At 39.7% G+C, this 22,052-nt stretch overlaps 1 protein-coding gene across 12 annotated transcripts in view; it reads left to right on the top strand.

Annotated features, from left to right (window-relative positions):
• PDE1C (phosphodiesterase 1C) overlaps positions 1-22,052 on the top strand; it is a 340,705-nt gene that overhangs the window by 285,097 nt on the left and 33,556 nt on the right. For 8 of the 12 annotated variants that reach the window (XM_090142259.1, XM_090142256.1, XM_090142261.1 and 5 more), the window contains 7 exons: positions 2,854-2,955; positions 4,184-4,304; positions 7,067-7,148; positions 13,277-13,397; positions 14,618-14,793; positions 17,164-17,466; positions 21,688-21,762. In XM_090142259.1, coding sequence (XP_089998385.1) covers positions 2,854-2,955; positions 4,184-4,304; positions 7,067-7,148; positions 13,277-13,397; positions 14,618-14,793; positions 17,164-17,466; positions 21,688-21,762 — 980 coding nt within the window. The remainder of the gene's footprint in view (positions 1-2,853; positions 2,956-4,183; positions 4,305-7,066; positions 7,149-13,276; positions 13,398-14,617; positions 14,794-17,163; positions 17,467-21,687; positions 21,763-22,052) is intronic. The other 4 variants (XM_090142260.1, XM_090142255.1, XM_090142264.1 and 1 more) reach the window with 1 other exon arrangement.

The raw sequence follows: 22,052 nt of genomic DNA, 5'->3' as shown, positions 1-22,052 counted from the left end.
TTACTGTCAAGTACCGGATTAAAAATGCATCTGGAAAATGTTTAACTCTGAAACTCTGAATCAAAGTGCAGCTTCAGGAAGTGACCTTTCATGCAAAACAGATTTTGTCAGTAAAGCTGCTTGGGCTTTTGTCCCTCAGCTAATTTTGAGTCCTCTTTGTCAATCAGTGTTATTCCTTTAGAGTCTGCAGTGAGAAACCTGGAATGGTTCTAAACAAAGACAACTTTAGTCAAAGTGTTCTTTCCTATGTAATAGCAGATACGTGCCTGCATAATCACAAACTTTTCTTGTTCATTTTTTTCCTCTGTATCCAGGATGGATGCATGCATATTCTGAATGTTACACCTTTAGTGTGTGTCAGCCATTGAAAATGCTTCCTTGAAGGTAGCATTTTTCCTTTTTCCATTAATTGTCATGGGAATAAAGGCTTATACTACGTAAACTGGGTGAAATATCTCACTACAGGAGATCTTACCTATTTCTTAGCATAGGGATTAGGTGATCTAGAGCAGTCATTTTCCTGTCCTTTTCCCTCATATGCATGGAGATGGGAGCCCTTTGCTAGAACATGGCTCTGAGGTGAAAGCTAATACGGAGCAAAGATGCATCCAGCACGTAATGTTCTCTGAGTCAGAAAAGGTAAAGGCATGTAGTAGTTATTCTAAAGAGCAAATAAAGATATTTGCCAAATGGAGATCAGTGCAAGACTTCGAAGTATTTAGATGTTAAGTCATCCAGAGTCTTACCTAGCTCAGCAGTCAGTAGTACAGATACCATGCAACTGTGCTTGATGACAGAACTGTGCCAGATACTCTGTTTTCATGGGCATCACCTGCAGGACATGCAGTAATGAAATAGGAAATTCATTCCAGGTTTTCCTCTTCTCCAAATTGCTTTTTCCTGGCACTGCTCTCTCCATCTAATTATAGCTTCCCCTAATTCTGCAGGGGCTGTTAAAGGACATGGAAAAGTTATCTTTAGAATTTATCATCAAATTTGATAACTTCGTACTTTTTCTTAGGGATAGGTTATAGATGTGAGAATAAGGTGTCTCTGTGGCTCCTGACTTCTGACCTCGGGGAAATGTATATCTGCCATGAGATAAAACAAATGTAATGAGAATTATTAAAATCCCCAATTAGTCAGACAAGCAGCACGGCCGGATCTGTAGAACAGACTTTGCGTCCACAAGGGATCTTCAGTTGAGGGAATAGGCAAGAAAACCCATTCCCAGGTCCTTAATATTCTAATAGTGACCACTTTCACATGATTATAGTTTTGTTGCCACAAACTTTTGAGTCTTATATCAACATTAACAATTTAGACGACAGACAATAATGCATATTGCTCTGATTTATCGGGCTGCTTGCAAAAGCACTATTTAAAATATTTTCAAATTTCTCTGGAGCACAGAAGTTTCTAACAACGTTGTGGAAGAGTACAGACTTGCTAGATGTGTGTGTCCATAAGGAATCTGTTGGTTTCCCCATTAAATTATTACTTTGTTGTTGTGCTCTTGGCTGCATTACATTACACTTGCATTTCAGCCCACGTTTTCTGTCATCTACACTGGCTTTTGCTTTGTCTCTGACTTGGAGTACATAGACTTGCTTTCCAGTTCTTGGGATTACAGTCCTTGTTCCACAGATGTTTTAAGCTGCCATTTGCCAGCACTGTTGCTAAAAGAAGCAGTTTCTCCTCTCCTTTGTATTGACAGAGAGGTTTTTGTTGCTGGGAATGTACCAGACCAGGGAACAGACCAGGACCAGCGAAAATAATTAAACTAAGCTTGTTTCCAAGCACCCTGTAATTTCTCTGAATGCTGTTGGCTATGCAAGTGCTTGTACTTGAGGGTGAGGAGGAGGCGGTAGGTTTGCTGTGGGGAGAGTGAGGACAAGTGATGCAATTTTAATGTGTGTGCAGAACTCTTGGGGGGGCATGTTATGTGACACCCATGGGATTGAGTAGGCACCAAGGTCTTGGGTCTCTAAGCAATGGGTGGCCTGGGGCTAGAACCTTGAGTACAGCCACTAGAGGCAGGAGAGACATGCCCAAAATAGACTGTCTCCTTCATGAAAGATTCATGAAAAGAATGGTAACTTATTTTTAAATGAAAACCGATCCATTTCTGAATCTCCCGAATCCTTAGCTGGTACACTAACCTTGGGCTATTCTATTAAACCGTGAGCAGCTGAATTGAAGAAAGAAAAAAGAAATTTATATTGTATGCTAGATCAGAGAGTTCTGATATTTTAAAATTTCTAGGACATCACACTATCTTCAAATTCCAAAGATCCTGAAAAGTTTGTTTAACAAAAATTCGTGCAGGAATAGTTTGAATGAGCAATGTCAGGGAAGTAGTGCAGGTTCTCAGAACTCTTGAATGTATATATACATTATATTTACTAGGAGATGCTTTTTACTTTAATAATACAGCTAAGCTTTCAGTAAAGGTTTTGACTAGTTTTAGTTAACTGGATAGAAATACAAGTTCAGAAATTCACCTGATTCATGCCAAATCTTTAAACAGTCTGTTTGTTTTATTCTAAGAATGCTTTATAAAGAAATAAATTCAAAAGATTTGTTCTTAAGTGAGAAAGGAAGTGTACTGATACTGATACTCTTCACAAATGAAGCCACCTGGCTTCATTTGCAGCCCTTCCACTGCTGTGTTTGTAGAAAATCATTAATCTTTCTCCCTCAACCTGAAAGAGAAATAATGGAAAGAGGGATGTATGAAATCAGAAATGCTTTTTAGTAAATTTGCAGATAACAACAGAAGCTGGAGTGTGTCTGAAGCTGGTTTTTGTGTTTCTTTTTCCTTGCTTCTCTCATCATGATGCCATTCAAAAGGGAGTTCCGGGCTCTGGTGATTGAGATGGTGTTAGCCACCGATATGTCCTGTCACTTCCAGCAAATCAAAGCCATGAAGAATGCTTTGCAGCAGCCAGAAGGGTGAGTCACTTCACAGCACTGTGCACTTCATTTCAGCTTGTGCTTTGCCATTATGTTTAACTTCAAAAGCACCTCTCCAGACGCCCTCGCTCTCCTTGATGTGCACCTCAATTCTGTTTCTGCTGTTGAATTTTGAATGAATTCACTTAGGAGTAGACAAGCACTACCTACGCACACATCTCTATTCTGTGCTGGTGGACCAAAGCTTGCAAGGGTCACTGTGTTGGGGTAAGCTTCCCTAGTCATTTTCCTTTGTATATGAGGGTAACATCAAGGACATGATCCAGCTGAACAAACTCTACCAACTGAGTAGGATTCAAGGATCTACAAAACACAATCAGTGCACTGGCTTTCTGCAGATGGTAGCAGCAGCCACCATGGCAAGTGGCTTGCTCCATAACAAGGGGAAAGACGTAAACAATCTGAGATACATCAAGGGAAGGACTGGAAAAGAACAGATGGAGCATTATGGGGAAGGCCTTTTTTTTCCACAGTATACCAGTAGGAGTTGTAATATTTTATCCACAGCCTTCTCCATAAAGTTCTCGTTATGCTATTCTTAGTTATGGTCTTTTCTTTTTTTCACTCCAGACACAGATCTGTCTAGCACCCTCTAGAATTATACCTGTATCCGATCAGAGTGTGGCACACCACTTGGTCCTTTCTGAAGCTACAGCTCTTCCAACTATTTCAGGCCATCAAAAACTGGAATTAAAAACTGAAATTACTCATCCCAAGCAAACATTATTTACTGAGTTCTTGGGCTAGCCTCTCAGGTTATAGTTTTAAGAAATTGCCAACTTCACTCCAGTTTCCTAACAGTGAAGCATACTTACTGTGCAAAGTCATCAGTGTCCCTGAGAGCAGATCCTGTTTACTACAGTAAGATGAACTCTCTTCTGACCTGCATAAAATGCAGCACAGATGAAATAAGGAGCATAGCGACTCTTCAGGTCTGACTGTGCAAAGAAGTGAGCCTGGACAGGAGCTCAACAAAACTGAGCAAAGTTTCTCTTTATATTTCTTAATGTCTTTGTTACAATAGGAATAGTGTATCTTGGAGAAATTAGTCAACCTTTCACGGTTGTCAGGTATTATGAACACGGAAATACTCTGTTAATATCCTGCCAAAGACTCTGATGGCCTTATTTCCCTTTTTAAGTGCAATTTTTGTCATTCTCCACTGCAAGTGCAGGCAATTAACTTGTTTGATCCTTTGAATTTTCAGAATTGACAAGCCGAAAGCCTTATCACTGTTGTTGCATACAGCAGATATCAGTCATCCAGCCAAGGCCTGGGACCTCCATCACCGCTGGACCATGTCTCTGCTAGAGGAGTTCTTCAGACAGGTAAAGCTGGAGAATTTCTCTGTGTTTTGGCAGCACAGAGGATTGGGCAAGTAAGAAAATGTGAACATGTATTTTCTTTCTTCTCTGATTTTCTCAAGAACATCCTAAATGATAGGAAGCTTTTTTGTCTGGCACAGTAGCAGTGCCTATCAAGTCTCTTGGAAAAACAGTGTCTGATACACTGCCTATAGAAAGAAATATTACCCGCATAGGAGAAGTTCTAACATGGCTTGCTAATCCAGGCTATCTACTTTTATGGAATCAGTATTTCTTTCTTACTTGAAAAAGATAGCTATGCAGAACATCATATATTCTAATAAATCATAGAAGACACATTTAGGTAGTTATATGCCATAAAGCTGTACCTAAATTTTTGGAGTAGACATAAAAAAGTCCATTACCCTTACCTTCAATGAAGTGGACTGCTCTAGCTTATATCTCTTAATGGGCATCCCACTGACAGATCCTCAAATCTAGACAGATCATTAAAGTCTATGTGGTAACTCTAGTCTCTCCTAGTGGCCAGTTAAAAGCATGTAAATAGTTGCTTAAACAATAAATAAATAAAAGCAAACAGAGCACTGAAGAGTGTGAAGATACTTTTCACCAATATGTATTACTAAACTAATCAGAAAATTTAGTACCTAATTTCCTTCCAAACTTCAATAATTTCATGATTTGCAGTAAATCTGAATGCAAAAAAGCCAAACCAGAAAGCCAATTTTTAACCAGTTTTTTGAACGACATCTGCTTTAAAGGCACTGTGGGAATCCCTTCTTAGTAAGGACCTTGCAAAAATTTGCTTTGAAATAAATCCTTAAGTTTGTTTTTCAAAGCAAGAATGGGTTTACTGGGTGGAAGCAGGAAGATCATGCCTGCATCTATCTCTGTGTTACCACAGAAGGTTCATGTAAGGAGGATGATTTTCACATGCATTTTAGGGAAGACTCTGCCACTGAGCATGCTTAGTCTCTTATACCTCAGAAGGATACTAGATCTGATAAAACGTACCATTGCTGAGTACCCTAAAAGATTGATGAGGGAATTAAGATTAGCTGGCTGTAAGAACATAAAAAGGCCAGGTTTGGATCTGCTTTACATGTGCAATGAAAATCATTTTATGTTTTCACACGGACAGCTGATCAACAAATCATGCTTCAATTTTGAGTAACAAATGCCTCCATGTCTAGAGAAAGCATTGCATAAAACTTGTATTCTAGTTCTAAATTACGAGTACTAACTCCCTTTTTGGAAAAACCTTATGTTTACCAGGAAAAGTAGACTTGTTCATTGAAGTTAGTAGATAGATAAATACATGCATCCCTACCTGATAGCAGAAGAGCAACATGCACTCTTCTCTGTTTGAGCTGAAAAGTGCCACTAGCCAGAGGGGACTAAGAAAGTAAGCTGGTTTCAGTTTAGATATTTATTTCTTTATGCTCTACAAGTGCAGATTCTCTTCCACATTTTTGGTTGTGTGTGTTATGAGGCACAAAGACTTAACCTGAATCAGTATGGGTTTCTAATGCTCTTGGTTTCCAATTCTGTAGTGACACAGGTCTTCCTGCATGAACTACGTATGTTTGTAGATGTTAATGCTGCTTTTGAATACAATTTTATTGATTGATATTCAGCAGCTGGAATCAAGATCTCATAAAGGAAATATCTTCCATGTTTTACCTAGCAATTTAGCTATCCATGAAGGATCTGCCTGAACAGCTTAAAAGTCGTGTATGTCTTTGAGCAGTCAGGAAGGCTGTTAGGGGTTCTGTGCTAAAGAGAATTAAGTGCTGGGGTTTGTAAAAGGCATGAGGAGTAAGACAAAGGTGATGATTAGATAAGAGCTGGCACTGAAAAATGCTTTTCCTGAGCAGTGTGGCAGACACGATAGTAGAAGGTAACTTCGGAATATTTCTCTGTTTGGTTTCTGGCTTACCCTGAAATTTGTACATCAGACTCCTAACATAAAGCAAGAGAAAACTCTTATTTCACCCAAAGCTCTAACAGAACTTATTCCTTCTTTTTATGTATATCATAACAAAGAAAAAAACCTGTTCAGTGCTTCTTTTGCCTACAGTTTTTCTCTAATTTGTTAGCTGGTTATTTTGACTTCTATTTGACGTTAGTCAGAATAATGGCATGAAGTTCAGCACAGTTAAAATGAGTTGCTGATTTAAGGAATTGGTTCTCTGGTACATTGAACAGGCTATTTAAGTTTGAATGCTCACTGGGGATTACTGCAGCTGTCATCCTATGTATCCTATCAGCCTCAAGCAATTTATAATAGTGTGACTGAAGCAAGCTTGGTGTGAATATGCAGCTTAAATGACTGGAAGAAATGGGTTTGTAACACTTGATCTTACACACCGTCTTGTGATGTTAAGAAAGGACTGTCAGTTCTGAGGGTTGGAAGCATGTTTGTACCTTTGTTCTCTAGCAGTGTTTCCTTTGGACAAAAAATATAATCTGTATCTGGCATCCATGACCTGTGAATTATCTGAAAGAGAAAAGGAAAAAAAGCATGCAAACAAGTGCAAATCCTGAAGGATCAATCACAATACTGATGTTTTCTCTTGAAAGGTTTGTTCCAAGGATGGTGTTCTGCTGAGTTTTCCAGACAGCTCAAAAGAGAATCATTCTTGAGTACAAAACCTATCTCACTAAAGAAAGTAAAATGGGTTGTTTTTACAGCAGTGACCTAAGATATCAAAGTTCAATGCCTTGTTTTAATTTATTCTCTTTTTTTTTTTTTTTTCCTCCAGGGTGACAAAGAAGCAGAACTAGGGCTTCCCTTCTCTCCACTGTGTGACCGCAAGTCCACTATGGTTGCTCAGTCTCAAATAGGTATGTCCCTTTTGGTACATTGTAAGTAGCATCTTAGAAACAAAACTTAGAATCACAGAATCACCAAGATTGGAAAAGACCTCTAAGATCATCCAGTCCAACCATCCACCTGTTACCAATATTTCCCACTAAATGTCCCTCCGTACAACATCTAAACTTTCCTTGAACACCTCCAGGGATGGTGACTCCACCACCTCCTAGGCAGCCATTCCAGAGCCTGTCCACTGTTTCAGAGAAGTTTTTCCTAATGTCCAACCTGAATCTCTGCTGGTGCAACTTGAGGCCATAGAACTTATTTCTCCCTGTGGTACGGAGGTTACAGTGATCTCTCACTATTTGAAACTAGGTTATAGTGAAGAAATAATAAAGTGCAGTGGTATTTTCTCCAGATCAACAATTCAAAGCTGAGGAGCCATTAAATTTATGGTGGTGTTTCCTTGCAGTAGAGTTACTTCTGATGTGACGGCAGAACTGACTGCAGTGCCCAGTTATGACATTATTCTGTGGTTTTCTGAGCACTGGATATGAGCTGCGCATGGCATTGTGTTGTGAGGATATGGAAACATGTCAGTCCTTTTGATGACCTGGGCAAAAACTGTTGTATTTTTCGTTGGTTTGTTTCTTTGTTTGTTTTTCACTTATTTTCCCCACCCTTTCCTTCTCAGTGCTCAAAGCCAATCAATATTTTGCACGGAAACCATTTTCAACTCCATTCATTCAGAAGCAGAGATCTTTTTACAGACTCACTAATAGTGCTTTCTCTCTCTTGAAAAATCATGGGGTTGCAGAATGGATGAGGTGGGAAGGAGCCGTCTGGGTCCATCTGGTCCAACCTCTGCTCAGGCAGGAACATCAACAGTAGGTTTCCCAGGATCACATCTAGGTGATTTTTGAGGAGGGACTTCAAAATCTCTCTGGGTATCCTAATCCAGTGCTCCATCACCTGCACAGTTAAAAAGTGCTTTCTAATGTTCTGATCTAACCTTTTGTTTTCCAGTGTGTGCTTCTTGTCCTGGCACTGGGCACCACTGAAATGAGCCTGGTTCTGTCCTCTTTGCACTCTCCCTTCAGATGTTCATAGGCTTTTTTAAGATCTCTCCTGAGTCTTCTCCAGACTGAGTAGTCCCAGCTCATAGCAGAGATACTCCTGTCCCTTGACCATCTTGGTGACCTTGTGTTGGACTCTCTTCCTGTATATCCCCATTTCTCTTGTAATGGGAGGCCCAGAACTGGGCACGATAGCAAGGGCACATTGCTAACTCATGTTCAACTTGGTGGTCACCAGGACCCCTCAGTCCTTCTCTGCAGATCTGCTTCTCAGCTGGGTGCCTGGAATTGTTCATCCTCCACAGGAAAGATGTGGAGCTTTTGGAGAGGGTCCAGAGGAGGGCCATGAGGAAGGTCAGAGGACTGGAGCACTTCTCTTATGAAGAAAGGTTGAAGGAACTTGTGTTGGTCAGTCTGGAGCAGAGAAGACTCCAGGAAGACCTCATTGTGTCCATCCAATATTTAAAGGGAGATTATAAACAGGAGGGAAATCTTTTATGTATGTACATAATGATAGGACAAAGGGGATTGGTGTTCAACTAAAGGTGAGAAGATTTAAATTAGATGTCAGGGGTAAGTTTTTTCTCTCAATGAAAACATTGGTGAGGTGCTGGAACATGATTCCCAGAGAGGTTGTGGATGCCCATCCCTGGGGGCATTCAAGACCAGGCAACCTGATTTATTGCTTCATCTAGCAGTTGGAAATCCTGTCTGTGACAGAGGGGATGGAACTAGATGATCTTTGAGGACCCTTTCAATTCAAGTCATTCGATGATTCTCCAAGATAGGAGGTGCAGGACTTTGTGAGGTTCTTGCCAGCTCATCTCTTCATCCTGTCACGATTCCTCTGGATGGCTGTGTGGCCCTCTGATGAGTCAGCCACTCCTTCCAGTTTTGTGTCATCTGTGAATTTATTGAGAGTGCACTCTACCCAAACGTCTCTTCCAATTAGTGAAAGAAAAGTAGGAGGGGGAAGCAACAAGCCTGACAGCTGGGGAGAAGTCAAGAGGAGTTAACTGAAGTAGACATGTTCTGCTAGCTAAGAGCAAAAAAAGAGACAACTTCAAGAGAAAAGGTGGATTTATGGGTAGATATTTATACCCACAAATCTAGTGAAAAATGTTATCTATCCATGACTGGAGAACAGAGTGCCAAATGGAAGAAGAAAAGACAGATAATGCTGACTCCCAGCATAAGGGAACTGAGTCCAGAAGCAGAAAGAAAACAAATGTATTCAAGGAAAGCAATCAAGAGAAGAATTTGAAGTACAAAATTTCTCAGCTGTCTCCTGAGCTGGCCAAAGAACAAAACAAATACATCCCCAAACTTAGGAAAGTACAGATTCACATCTGTGGCTTAGAGTTGTTTCTTGTTTAAAATTATTTCATTGTTCTCATTAGGCAGCCACTCCCTCAATGGACTTCATTCCAGATTTTTCTGGCTCTGCAAGCTTAGGCACTTCATACAACAATCTGAACTTGAAAAACCCTGTAAAAACCCAAACTGCCAAATTTCTAGAGTGTGCCCCTCTGAAACAGTACCCCAGAAAGATGTGTATGTGTATACAGCACAACACAACCCTTGAGAAGACTTATATTTTGCCAGTGGCTCAGTGGAGGGAAGCAACAGCAAACTTGAAGAGCTTCAGTATGAGCTAAAACCCATGCTGAAGATTTCTGTGCAGACTATGCCTGCTGCTATGGGAGAAGATGACCTCTCTGTGGCTGGTGTGGAGGAAAAGACACATTTGGACTTATCTTACTTGGTGGTTCTAGCAGCTTTCAAATATGTTCCTCACACCTTACAGGGAAGAGGAGCTGTGCTTTCTGCATTTCCCCTTCTGAGCTTTCGTAAGCTCAGTGTGCTTAGAAACCAATTTGCCTTGTCCTCCTCTTTCATACGTTTTCACTCCAGAAGGCCAGGAGAGCCAAGAAACTTCTATACTATGGATGTATTTGTGTCAAGCCGCTGCAAAATTGATGATGAATTAAACCGTGACCAGGATAATTACACTTTATAAATCTGTCAGTGTGTAAAGGCAGCCTTATTTATTTAAATGCTATTTGTTACTGTATTCTTTTTTGTGGTTTTGTAATCCGTTGACACTAATAGGCCATTGTCCATAATCCTTGGCTTCTGACATGTTTTCATTTCTCTGTCTGCTGTGTATATTGGCACTATCTGTCTGCAACACCTCCTTTGTTAGATCAAAATGTCTTACATTTTCTGCCTCTCTGCTGAGGCAAGGTTTCAAAGTTATGAAGTAGATTCTCAGAGAAATAATCTCATCCTATTCATTTATTTGATCAACAGTCTCAACAGGTTGTTCACTGGATTAGTAATTACTGCATTTCTTTGCAGAAGCAAGTTCCTTTTGAATTCCAAATCATGCAGTGAGCAGCTGTGAGTTTCTACCAATGAAACAAACAAGCAAACAAAACCATCTATATTTCGTTAAATAAAACTGTGCTACTGATATTTCCAGGGACAGAGCCTAGAAATCCTGTTCTGGTGGCTTGGCTTGTTTGTAGTTGCTGGTTTGCTGCTGGAAGTTGAGTGCAGATGCCACAAACAGCAGGCAGGCATTTTTATTAACGAAGGGATTTCATAAATGCGGACAAAAGGCTTTCCAGCATGCACTCTTTCCATAAAAATGAAACAAAAATTTCCTCAAAATAAAGAATGTCTCATTCTCTTGTTTCTTTAATTACAGATCAATTGTTCAGTATTAAAACTAACATATTTTTTAAAACAAATATCCAATAAAGAACCTTAGTTTTAAAACCTACTAATGCTAGTTGATGATCAGTTCATCATCTTTTTTCTTCCTCAATAAAAACAATTTTGGTAAGTATATCTATACCCCACTGAGGTACAGAAATCATGAGAGATTCATGTGCAGGTCATGCTGCTGACCAGAGTGAGCAAGGCAAACAGATTTCAAAGAAAACCAGGCCAAAACTTGTGCTTCCTGACATGAATATCAGGAGTTAAAGCTTCTCTGTCTTTCTCAGACTGTAGAAAGCTTGTCTGATGAGAGATGAACCTCACTTGCAACTGATAGATGTAGGAACACCTTTTTATTTTTGTCCATTGGCTGCCAAGAAAGAAAATTACAGCTTCAGAAAACACTGTATGAAGGCTGAGAAATTAATGTTTCTGATTTGTTGGTTTATTTGCTTGTATTGTGGTGGGCTTTAGGGAAACAATTTTCCAGCCAGTGCTGCTTGTGGTGGTGTTCTCAGGTGGAATGAATGAATTGTCTGTTATCAACTCCTCAGTATGCAGTGGCAATTGATAAAAACATCCTAGTCACTGGGGTACAGAAATATTTATGTCACTCATTCTTTTGAAAAAGAAAGATGATGATGGATTGGTCTTAGGCTGCACCATTAATAAATTTTAAATCCAGGTTAATTATTTTGAGTTTAAATCACTGTGTCTCTAGGTAAGAAGAAAGAGAATACCGAAGGGTGGTTTGGGATTATAGTATAAATTACATAATTGCTATTCAGATTGTTCTGGAAGTAATGCCTCCTCTTTATTTCCATGGAAACCAAAACAGGTACAAAGAGCACAATAACCCTATTTGATGGAGTGCATTCTCAGTGACAAAACACTATTTTTCAACACTGTCACTACCATGAGGTATGCATTTGCAGTAGTGATGAGCTGCTGAAAGAGCCATCATACTGCATTCATAAAAATGTGCACCAGCAGAGGTGACCCACTGTCACTGTTGCTGCTCTGTAAACACACCACCCACTGCCTCACTGTGGTGACATCCACTGCTTGGTCTCTGTAAATGTTGAGTGATTGAATGTCAATGTGTCATTTTTTCCATGTGGGAGAAGTCAGTGACACAGCTTTGCTTCATGCACACTTTCATGTCAGATGCCATCTGCTGCCATCTGTTGCAAGGCAATAGACTTTAACAGAATATTGATTGGAAGGTTCAGTCCCTTCTGCCATATCACCAACATCTGCCTTTGGTGTTGTGGGCAAACATAATAAAATAAGAGGCATTACTTTCAGATCAGCCCTCATAATGAAGTCCCAAGTTTTGTTTCTATGATAGCAAGATAAGTTCCCCAATACTATTATAATACCTATTTAAAGATGACATAATTGAATAACTTATTCAGTCTTAGGAAACAAGGAAAAATACCATACACACTCTGCTTCAGTACAAAAATAACTTTATTACCCTTGCTTCAATGTTATCAAAAAAGTTCTTCTAGGTTCACAGTTTTTTTTTTCCACCAGTTTCAGTCCCTTGTGCCACCTCAATCTGCATCTGTTAATGAGACTTCTCCCAGGGAAAGCTTATTTTATTTCTTAGATCCAACGCTTAAGACCTTGTGTTTAAGCACTAATGTTGAGTATCTCAGCAAGTGATCCCACCACCCAATTGCTGAAGTTAGTGAGCCAGTTGCACGTGTTATATCAGAAATTTGCATTGATGACTTGGATTTTTTTGGTCACTAAGAAATAAAAGAAATATTGAAGGAGATGAGAAGAGACGTAGAGACAGGCAGACAAACACACTTCAATCAAATTCTCAGTATCCTTTGGGTTCCTGTGACGCACTGTTCTCAGTCAGTAAAATTTGCTTTGTTTTTAAAAATTGTGTGAAGTTTCTCAAGGTTATCTGCACACAGTTTCCTGCTGTGGCTTTGTACTGCATGCATTTTTGATTAACAACATGGGAGGAAAGATGATATTTTCCCTTAGGTTTGCATCAGGGTATATCAGAGTTATGGAAGCACATGGTTCGGATGCTTGTGTAAGACTGAAGGTTCAGTAATGCATGATTTTTTCTCACATTTACAAAATATTAGTATGAAATTCTGAGAACTTGGAAGTAATATTTTTAATTATGCGAAGTATGAAAATACGGGTCATTATCTGACATTTTAGAAGTATAGAAAAAAATCAAGCAAATCAGGCGAGGGAAATGGAACTAGAAGTATGCTCAACTACCTTGCACTTTTAGAATGAGTTTGTTTGAGATCGCTGATGCAGTGACTTCACATAAATCATTATTTCACCTTCTTGACTGTGCTTGCATTTCTGCTCAGGTTTCATTGATTTCATCGTGGAACCCACTTTTACTGTGCTGACTGATATGACTGAGAAGATTGTGACACCGCTCATAGATGAAGCTTCCCGTTCTGGCATGTCTGGGTTCAGACGTTCCAGGTGAACAACCATATGTCCTTTCCCTTCAGGGCACACGTGTTGCTTTTGCATCCAGGTCCCCTGGTGAATGTCATGGTCTGCATCCACATCCATCCCTCCGCAGTGTATGTCTGCCATGTGGTGTAAAGCTTGCTATCCACGTTGCCAGCACAACAGCTCACCTAGTGATGTGATTGTTTTGAAGGGAAACCCCAACCCAAAGTAGGGCAGAGAGGGAGGCTGCCCTCTTGGAAACGGAGCCAAGCCTCCAGAGGCAGTGAATGCAAGTGGATGTAGCCATGTAGTCAGGTGAACTTAAGTGTTCTCTCAGTCGCTAATGCCAAAAAAGAAGGTAGGTGCCATTGAGAAGCACTCATTTCTAGGAATATGGAGGTATAAACACATTGTAATTACTAAAGAGGATTGGGAAGTATGGCAACACTTATTTAGAGTTATTCAAATGTGTGAATTATCACCAGAATTCACCTGCAGCTTGGATATAAGGAGTCTTGGCCCATTCGTCCCCTTCTGCTGTTGTAGAGAATCTGCTACTTCAGTAATTTCATGAACAAGGCATGTCTTGGGATTCAGGTGCCACATGGTTTGTACTGCTTAGACTGAAGCCTCCAAATCAGGATTTTTTTCCCAAGCAAATTCTTTATTCTTGGACTGTTATATTCAGAGCAACCACTAATATCTTTCTATATCAGTTATCTTGCTGCCTTTATTAAAATGTGCACTATGACATGCCTCTCCTTGAAAGAGAACTGCTAGGTCTGTAACTGAAATGAGTGCCTATTTCAGCTTTAAACGAGGTCATCAAACCCTGCATGGATGCTCGTGTACAGCAGTTCTGTATCTAATGACTCCAACAGATGAATTTGAGGAGACTCCTCCTTTGACATACTGCATTTCTAGGTTTGTCTGACTCTCCACTTGATGTTAAGGGAGTGGAGATGCACAACAAAGAACTACTTTGTGTGGTTCTCTTTGTAAGGAATCGTGTCTACCAACGATTAGGGAGAGGAGAACAGTCCATTATTTCTAATGCTGGCTCAGATTGTGCTGCTTGCTTTAACACTGATTGCCATGGGGCTGGAGGGAGGGAGGGAATTGTGGAGGATTCAAGGTTATCTTTCTTCTTTTTTGGGTGTTATCTAGATTTAGAGTAATAATTTCTTAGCTGTGTTAGGTTGCCTTAGATACTGATTTCTGTTATGTTTTGTGATCTCGTGTCCCAGTCTGAATAGCATTAGTCCCTCTGAAGTTAAGAGATCAAGTGTCAAGAGCACTGGGTCAGAAGGAAGTGCCTCGCTCAACTGCTCCATACTCACTGTGGACTTCAAATGTTTTAAAGCCACCTGGACTGAGGTGGTGCAGCAGAACCGGGAGAAATGGAAAGCACAAGCCACCAAAGGTAACATCCGGGCCAAAATTCTTTTGACCTCTTCTACTTCAAACTCATCTTCAATCAAATTATTCTCCAAGTAAGCACTGCTAGTTTGAAAGAATCTGCTTCTCTAGGTCAACAGTTTCGCTGAATTCAGACAGATAGGACTGTTGTGACTCATCTGTATCTTACATGCTTCTGTGTGATGTAAGTGTAGATAACAGAGGATTTGGACAATAGGAGGAAAAAAAGGAATTCTAAGGGAAGCCCCCTAAGGTCATGAGTCAGACTCTGAGCGTGTGCAAAAATAGCAGGAAAAGGATTTTGAGAGACATGTTATCAATTGTTTACTGTTAAGATTGAAAGAGATAGGAATGATATGTCAGGTGAAAAGGCCATGGTATTCTGGATTAATGTCTGGCTTCATATTTGCAGTGATACCTTGGATGAGAATTTAGAAAGTTTGCTGCTTCTGCTCATGATATCACGAATCTGTGCAGGACTGCAAATATTTCAGGAGAATATGAAGTCTGTGTTGGTTGCGAGCTTGGAAGCAGACCAGGCATCCAAAGTGTCATGCAACTGAAAGTGCCCTAGAGTCATTTAGATGTGCTCTGGAAAAAGCAAAGTCTGAATTCTATCTTTGATTACATTTATTTCTTCATTAAACTGTGATACAGTGTCTCCTCTGAGCTTAACGCTTGTTACTAAACCCATCATTTAATGGAGTTGTGGTATTTCATATGAATGGAAGGAGTTTGATTGCACGGTTTTGGCTTTATGATCAATGGAAGACTTGGCTTAATTCTCTATTTGCCGGAGCAGATCTGTCCTCTCTAATTGAAAGGCCTGTCTAATGGTGCAGGGAAGCTCATGGAGGTGCTCATCCAGCAGTGCTGAATCTCTCTCTTGTGGTTCGGGTGCGAAATGCAGCATTTTGGTTTGTTTTCAGATCCTTGGAATAAAGGAAGCTAAATACCATCAGACTCCCAGAAAGCTGTCTATGCGAGCTAACGTTGATTTCAAGAATGATTAGTAAAGCCAGGGAGGCGCATATCTAATTTAATTATATTTTCATGTGAGCCATAATTTATTCATTTAAAAATTAATTAGCTAGCTGCTGGCAAAGAAATACAAATTGACATTTCTTATACAGATGGCTTTCACCTTTCTCTCTTGTAACCCATTGGTACATTGTTCTCAAAACTGTTTCTGGTTCACTAATAAGAAGTATTTGAGGAGACACCATTGTTTTTTCTTTTGTAATTTTTGCTCTCTGGCTAAGTTGCTGCTTCGGTAAGGACCAAAACATCTTCCCTTTAGGTGTCAAGATTGCTTCCATTGGACTAATTGGACTTTATTCTTTAATTTGCAGGATATGCTTGTCTACTTAATCAGCTTACAGAATCTCTCAGAAACCAGGAGATGCATCTCTTTATGATTCCTATCTCAATTAGAGTACAATTGATTATCCACAATAGGGTGATGGGTGGGTGGGCTGTGATATTGCAGACCTAGAAACCTTGTAGGCAGGCAGAATGATATATAGTGGGCAGCACAGTGCAGACACTTCTGAATGCTTAAAGTCAGTATGGATACAGGTATGTCCTGAAGCTGAGTCAGGCTCCAAATTGAGTGTGGGCTGAGTTATTCAGTTGCTTTTGCAAGTTAATTCTTTTCTGATCATGGAAAAAAGGAGGAAATTATGGAGTTTCTGCCTGCATCTAGGCTTTTTGTAGCTTGAGCACTACATTAAATGATTCTATGATTAAGGGATGTAGTTGTGTTCTGGAACACATTCCCCTTTTGGGAATGGAAGAGCAGGTACTGATAGTAACGTATTAGTCTGGTAAGAAGGGACAGAGATGTGAAGAAATTATAACAGTAAGTAGAAATGAAGAGATTAGGAAGCTGGAATTGAAAGCAACCTGGAAAAAGGGGAAAAAATGGATTTTCAAAGAACCAAGACTTTCAAAGTGCTTAGGATTATGTGGTGCAATATAGGTAAACTAAATGTGATTTGACTGACTCCTGTATATCAGGAATGAAGATAAGCTCTGTACCCCTGAAGATTTACCTACAGAGCTAATATCTCTTTTTAATTTGCCTTTTAAATTTTCTGAAGAACTGCATTTTCAAAAGGGAGCCTTATATGGTTAAAAATAGCCATGCACATATGATATAGGTAGGCCAACACAGGGTATTTTTTTCAGAGTACTTTCTTAAATGTTCTCCTGTGTTCTTTTTCCCTTGTCAAGTCAGTTCCTACACTTATCTAAGTAACACCTGTTTACGTGTTAAAAGCTGAAGTACATTTACACGTGTGAATTGTATTTCTTGTAAAATTGACTGATAATCATCATTTCTTTTCATGTTTTGCTTCTCTCTTTCCTGAAGATGCAGAAGAAAAAGCTAAGAAAGAAGCAGAGGAAAGTGTTCATCAGGGAACAGATGAAAAGAAAACAGATGAAAAGGATGAGAAGCCAACTGAAGATGCCACAGCAGCAAAGACAGAGAACAGCAAAGAACCAAATCCTGGGGAGAACAAAAGTTCAGATTCCAATGAAAATTCCCACATAAATGGGACTGGGCAAACTGGAGTGACCAGACACGAAGCCTCTCAAGGAAAAAGTGCTCCTAGGACAGATAATGGAATGGATTCTCATCACACGTTGAGAGAAGAGAAACATGTCCAGAATGGTGAGTTTCTCTCCTTCCACTGAAAGGTGAATGCCACCCTAAAAGTGGTATTTCATCTCAGTAATGAGATGGGAGCAGTTGATGTTGTGAAAGAAGTTGTCCTGGGTGCGGAACCTTTTCCTAGAATTCAGCATTGGTACTTCTAGGTATTATTGTTTTGTAAAAGATGGAGCTCATAATGTCTGCTTAGATGTTTTGTTTTTTGCAAAGGGCAATAAGACTGTGCTCGTGGAAATGAATCAGCTTGTTTTGATGTACACTTCAAAGCTGAAACAAACTATCTTGGTTCAGTGAACAGCTTCACTGACTGATCAGTTGAAAGAGGAGATGCTGAAGATATAAACACTTTCAAAAGTCAATTTAAGGTATCTTTGAACTGATTCTCAAATGTAAATATGTTTTAGGACAGCAGCTCTTTTCCCCTCTCCGCTGTTTTTAATTTTTTTACTTTATTTATACTACATTTTTTCTGTTTTATTAGGGCAAACATGAGCCTTTTTAAAAAATTTATTGTCAAAAAACTGTTAGTGAGTTAAAATAATTATATTTTGCACCTAGAAAAGATGGAAAAAGAATTGAAAATTGCATACGTCATTAAAATAAGTTATTAGACCTGTGAATAACAGAATCACAGAATTGTAGGGGTTGGAAGGAACCTCTGTAGATCATCAAGTCCAAATCACCTGCTAAAGCAAGTTCCCTATGGAAAGTCACACAGGAATATGTGCAGGTGAGTTCTGAATATCTCCAGAGAGGGAGACTCTGCAGCCTTTCTGGACAGATTATTCCAGTGCTCTATCACCCTCAAAGTAAACAAGTTTTTCCTCATGTTTACACTGGAACTTGCTATGTTCCAGTTAGTGCCTGCTGCCCCTTCTCCTGTTGCTGGACACCACTGGAAAGAGCCCAGCTCTATCCACTTGCTTCCAGTCCTTTAGGTATTTGTAAACAAGGAGAAAAGGGAGCAGAGGATGCAGGTTTCCCTAGAAGGATGCAAAAGAATCCCCTATAGTGATACACACTCTTGAGGTGACTGACCTTCTGGATTGTGTCATAGGAGACAGCTAAGGAACATTTGTCATGTTCTGATTGGGCTGGCTTATTTCCCAGTCGGTTGCAATGGAGCACTTGGACCCCACCCCCCAAGTCCTTCTTTTTTAAGCCTGCTTCACTAGTTTGGCCAGCCTGCTGCCAAAGATGCCCTGCCTCTTCTAGACAGGTGGATCCCATCCCTCCCTAATAGATCATAATCTTCACAGGGAGTCCCATTCTCATCAAAACCAAACCATAAAAACTTTGAGCTGGCACCAGCCACATAGCCAGGAGCTGATATGTATTATATGCCTATTTCTGGCTTTCCTCTTTTCTCCAACTGGCAAGATTGAAGAAAAGATAACCTGGGCACTAGGATTTTTCCCTTGCACTCCTGGGACTTTATTGTCGTCTTTGATTCTGTCCCTGAGAACAGATCAGTTGGCTATTGGCCATTTCATTGTCCTTCCCTCGCCAATCTTGCTCCTCTAAGCTGTTAGCAAAAAATGACAGTACGGTCTCATGTGATTTCTCATCATCTTGGTAACGTCAGCCAGTCCAAAACCAGCAAAACGCTCAGATTCTGAAGCATCCTCTTAGGAAAAAAATGAGTAATCGTATAGACATTGAAATTCCTGGGCTAAGACATTGGACTTAGATGGCAGCTGAGGCAAGAATTCTGTTTGAAGTACTCCTGGTATGACTGGATTCAGGCCTTCCCCAGTGATTCTTTTGTCATTAGATTTTTTTAGATTGGAAGGACTGTGTAGATCCAAGTTGTCATGGGATCCAAGTTGTTACACATGGGATTTTTCTTCCAGCAGTGTTATGTAAGTGAATGGGAGTGGGCCCCACGAAGAAACAAAAAGGTTGGAGATGTGAAATCCCAGTTAGACTGCAACAGATTTTGCTCCTGAAATCCTTTATTTTACAGACTTCTAACAATATAAGGGCTAAGTATGCTCTGGTGATTTTGACAGTGCCTTTTTCTGCAATGTCTTTCTGCTGCAGGTGTCTGAAATGCTTTGGAAGGAATTATAATGATTTCTGAAAATTCGTGTCTTCCTTAGGGCAAGAAATTCTGCTCTTTAATTTATGGGAGAAGGCCCTAATGAATTACAGTCACTGCAGAATCTTTGGAGATGGATGAAATCTAACATTCATATATCTGGGTTCATGCAGTTTCCACTATTTTACATCTGTTAATACCTCATCATGACATATTTGCCTCTGCCTTTGTAATCTCTTTCAGAAAAATCATTATGATCATCGTTCTGCTCTGCTACTGGCAGTATGGCATGGTAGATATTACAACACTCAGAAATCTCCTATTCATAAAAAGATATTCAATGAAAGTTCAAAAATTGTGTTGTCAGAGGAGCTGGAAGTCTCTCTCTGTCACTCACTGCTCACTTCCCTTGTGCTTTCTCAGAGATGTCAAACTGGGAAATAATGTGTGTGTGCATGCTCATCGTCTTTGCCTGCACACACTTAGGATCAAGTGCCTCATTTATGCAAAAGTCAAAGAAAATATTATTAGCTTATCATTACCATCTGTGGAGGGAATGTAGGAAGCCTTCTGTGCCTTGCTAGGTACATTTTCATTTCACCTTGAATCCTGTGTCCTTGTAGAGACCATCTTTTTTCAAGCAGACACCTCAGTCGTACCTGGAGCTGCTCATACCTCTCTGTTCAGATTGCACTTCCCAAAGAAGCCCGAATCAATGGCAGTATGTAATAAGCTGAGGAAGTTGCAGTTCTGTCTCGTGTCTTGTTTTCATTTTTCTTTCACCCACACAATGACCTTAACAAGAAAACCATGGAAGTTTTGGTTCTAAATGAGAACAAAACAGGACATGTTTTTTCCATCTTGCTAAATGTTTTAAGATTTCAAAACCACTTTTCTATTAGAAGAGTATTAATTGGAGACGGAGAAACCAATTTTCTGTCATCCACAAATAACAGTTGTTCCTATGGTTAGGGCACAATTTAGAAGAGACAGGCCTCGTTTCTCTATATTTTCACTTTTTTGAGCTGTTTCAAAAATAAATACTCATTGACCGTAACTGTTTTGAAGGCAGACTGGTTCCTCTCTAACATAGCACTCCCTACGTTCTTGATCTAAAGGCTAGGAAGTGGTAATCATAGCAAAAAATAGTAATACAGCTGGAATAAGCGTTGCTTTTATACAGCCACATACTTTGTATTTACAAAATTCTGAAGTGAGATTTGATACAGCATTTTTTTTCATGTTGAGATGTGGTTTACAAATTCACTGCTGCTCTCTTTTGGGTGAAGGAAGAGATGCCTGCTCCCATCTGTGCAGGCTGCCATTGTTTCTCTGGACATCTGCAGGAAGGAGACCTTCTTTGCTGCTGAATGAGCCCTATTCTACTACATCTATCCCTTGAAGTAAATTTTAGTTCATAGTCACATTTGGCAACAGAACATTCTTTTTCAGTGGGGAGATGGTCTGGGAAGGTCTGTTGTGCACTGCTGTGAGACTGATAGAGGACAGAAAATAAGAAGGACCCCAGCTACCCTTTTTGGCTTCTTAAAATATACTCCAGCCCTAATTCCCATTTTTGTTCTGCATCAACTGGTGTGCTGCTAAAGACCTTGTCTTCCAGGTTTGCTGTAAAGACACTAAGTCCAATGATCAATGCTAGGATGCTTGTCTGTTTCTTGTATCAGTGTACACAGACCAGCATAAATGACTCTGTGGATAAGTAAAACTGGTAAGAGAAAGTGAGATCCAATGAGGTAGGACTTTTTAGGATATCTAAAATAGTTCTTTAATGCAGAGACCTATGACAAAGCCTCACGGGATCTTAACTCAATCTTTTAAAAGCATACATTTTTTAGAGTCTTGATTTTGAGATGAAGCTGGTGTTCAGGTTTTAATGGTGCATGTGCAGTGAGGAGGAGTACGAGTTTGCATGGGCACTTAAGGAGGTGTTAGCAGAATAAATTTGAAAGTAAACTGTAAAGGTTGGTTTTCTGTTGGAGTCTGATAAACTCTTGAGTGATTATTCTGTGATCCTATGTTAATCCTAGTTCATTGTGAATCAGGATATTTCCTCTTAAGGAAAATCTCTCTTGGATGTTGAAACTTGATGGAGTTACAGGCATTAATACACTGCAGTCTGCATTATAATGCTTATAGTATCCCTTATTGCTTCATTCTAGGTGAAATAAAGGAAGACAGTATGGCAGACAAAAAAGATCAGTCTAGTGTGGGAAATGAATCAAAGAAAACAGATGGTAAGGACTTAATATTTTGTTTTGTTTTGTCACTCATTTCTATATGCAATTTATTGTTTTATATGCATCCATATTTTATGATTAAAAAAAATTGTGTGGTAACCTGAAAAACATTTAACAGAAACTGTCATTAGATATGATAGAAGCCATTAGGGGTGTTCTGGGGGAAAATCATCTCTTCCACGTAATGACTAATGCCACTTAATTTTTCTGTTGGTAAACCATCTTCTTTATCTTCTTGAACAATTTCTGTGCACCACCCACAAGAAAAATCCTGGATTATTTGAACT

The sequence above is a fragment of the Phasianus colchicus genome, chromosome 6 (genome assembly GCF_987193195.1).
Source record: "Phasianus colchicus chromosome 6, bPhaCol1.hap1.1, whole genome shotgun sequence".
Taxonomy (NCBI): Eukaryota; Metazoa; Chordata; class Aves; order Galliformes; family Phasianidae; genus Phasianus; species Phasianus colchicus.
This window is presented reverse-complemented; position numbering and strand designations above follow the sequence as displayed.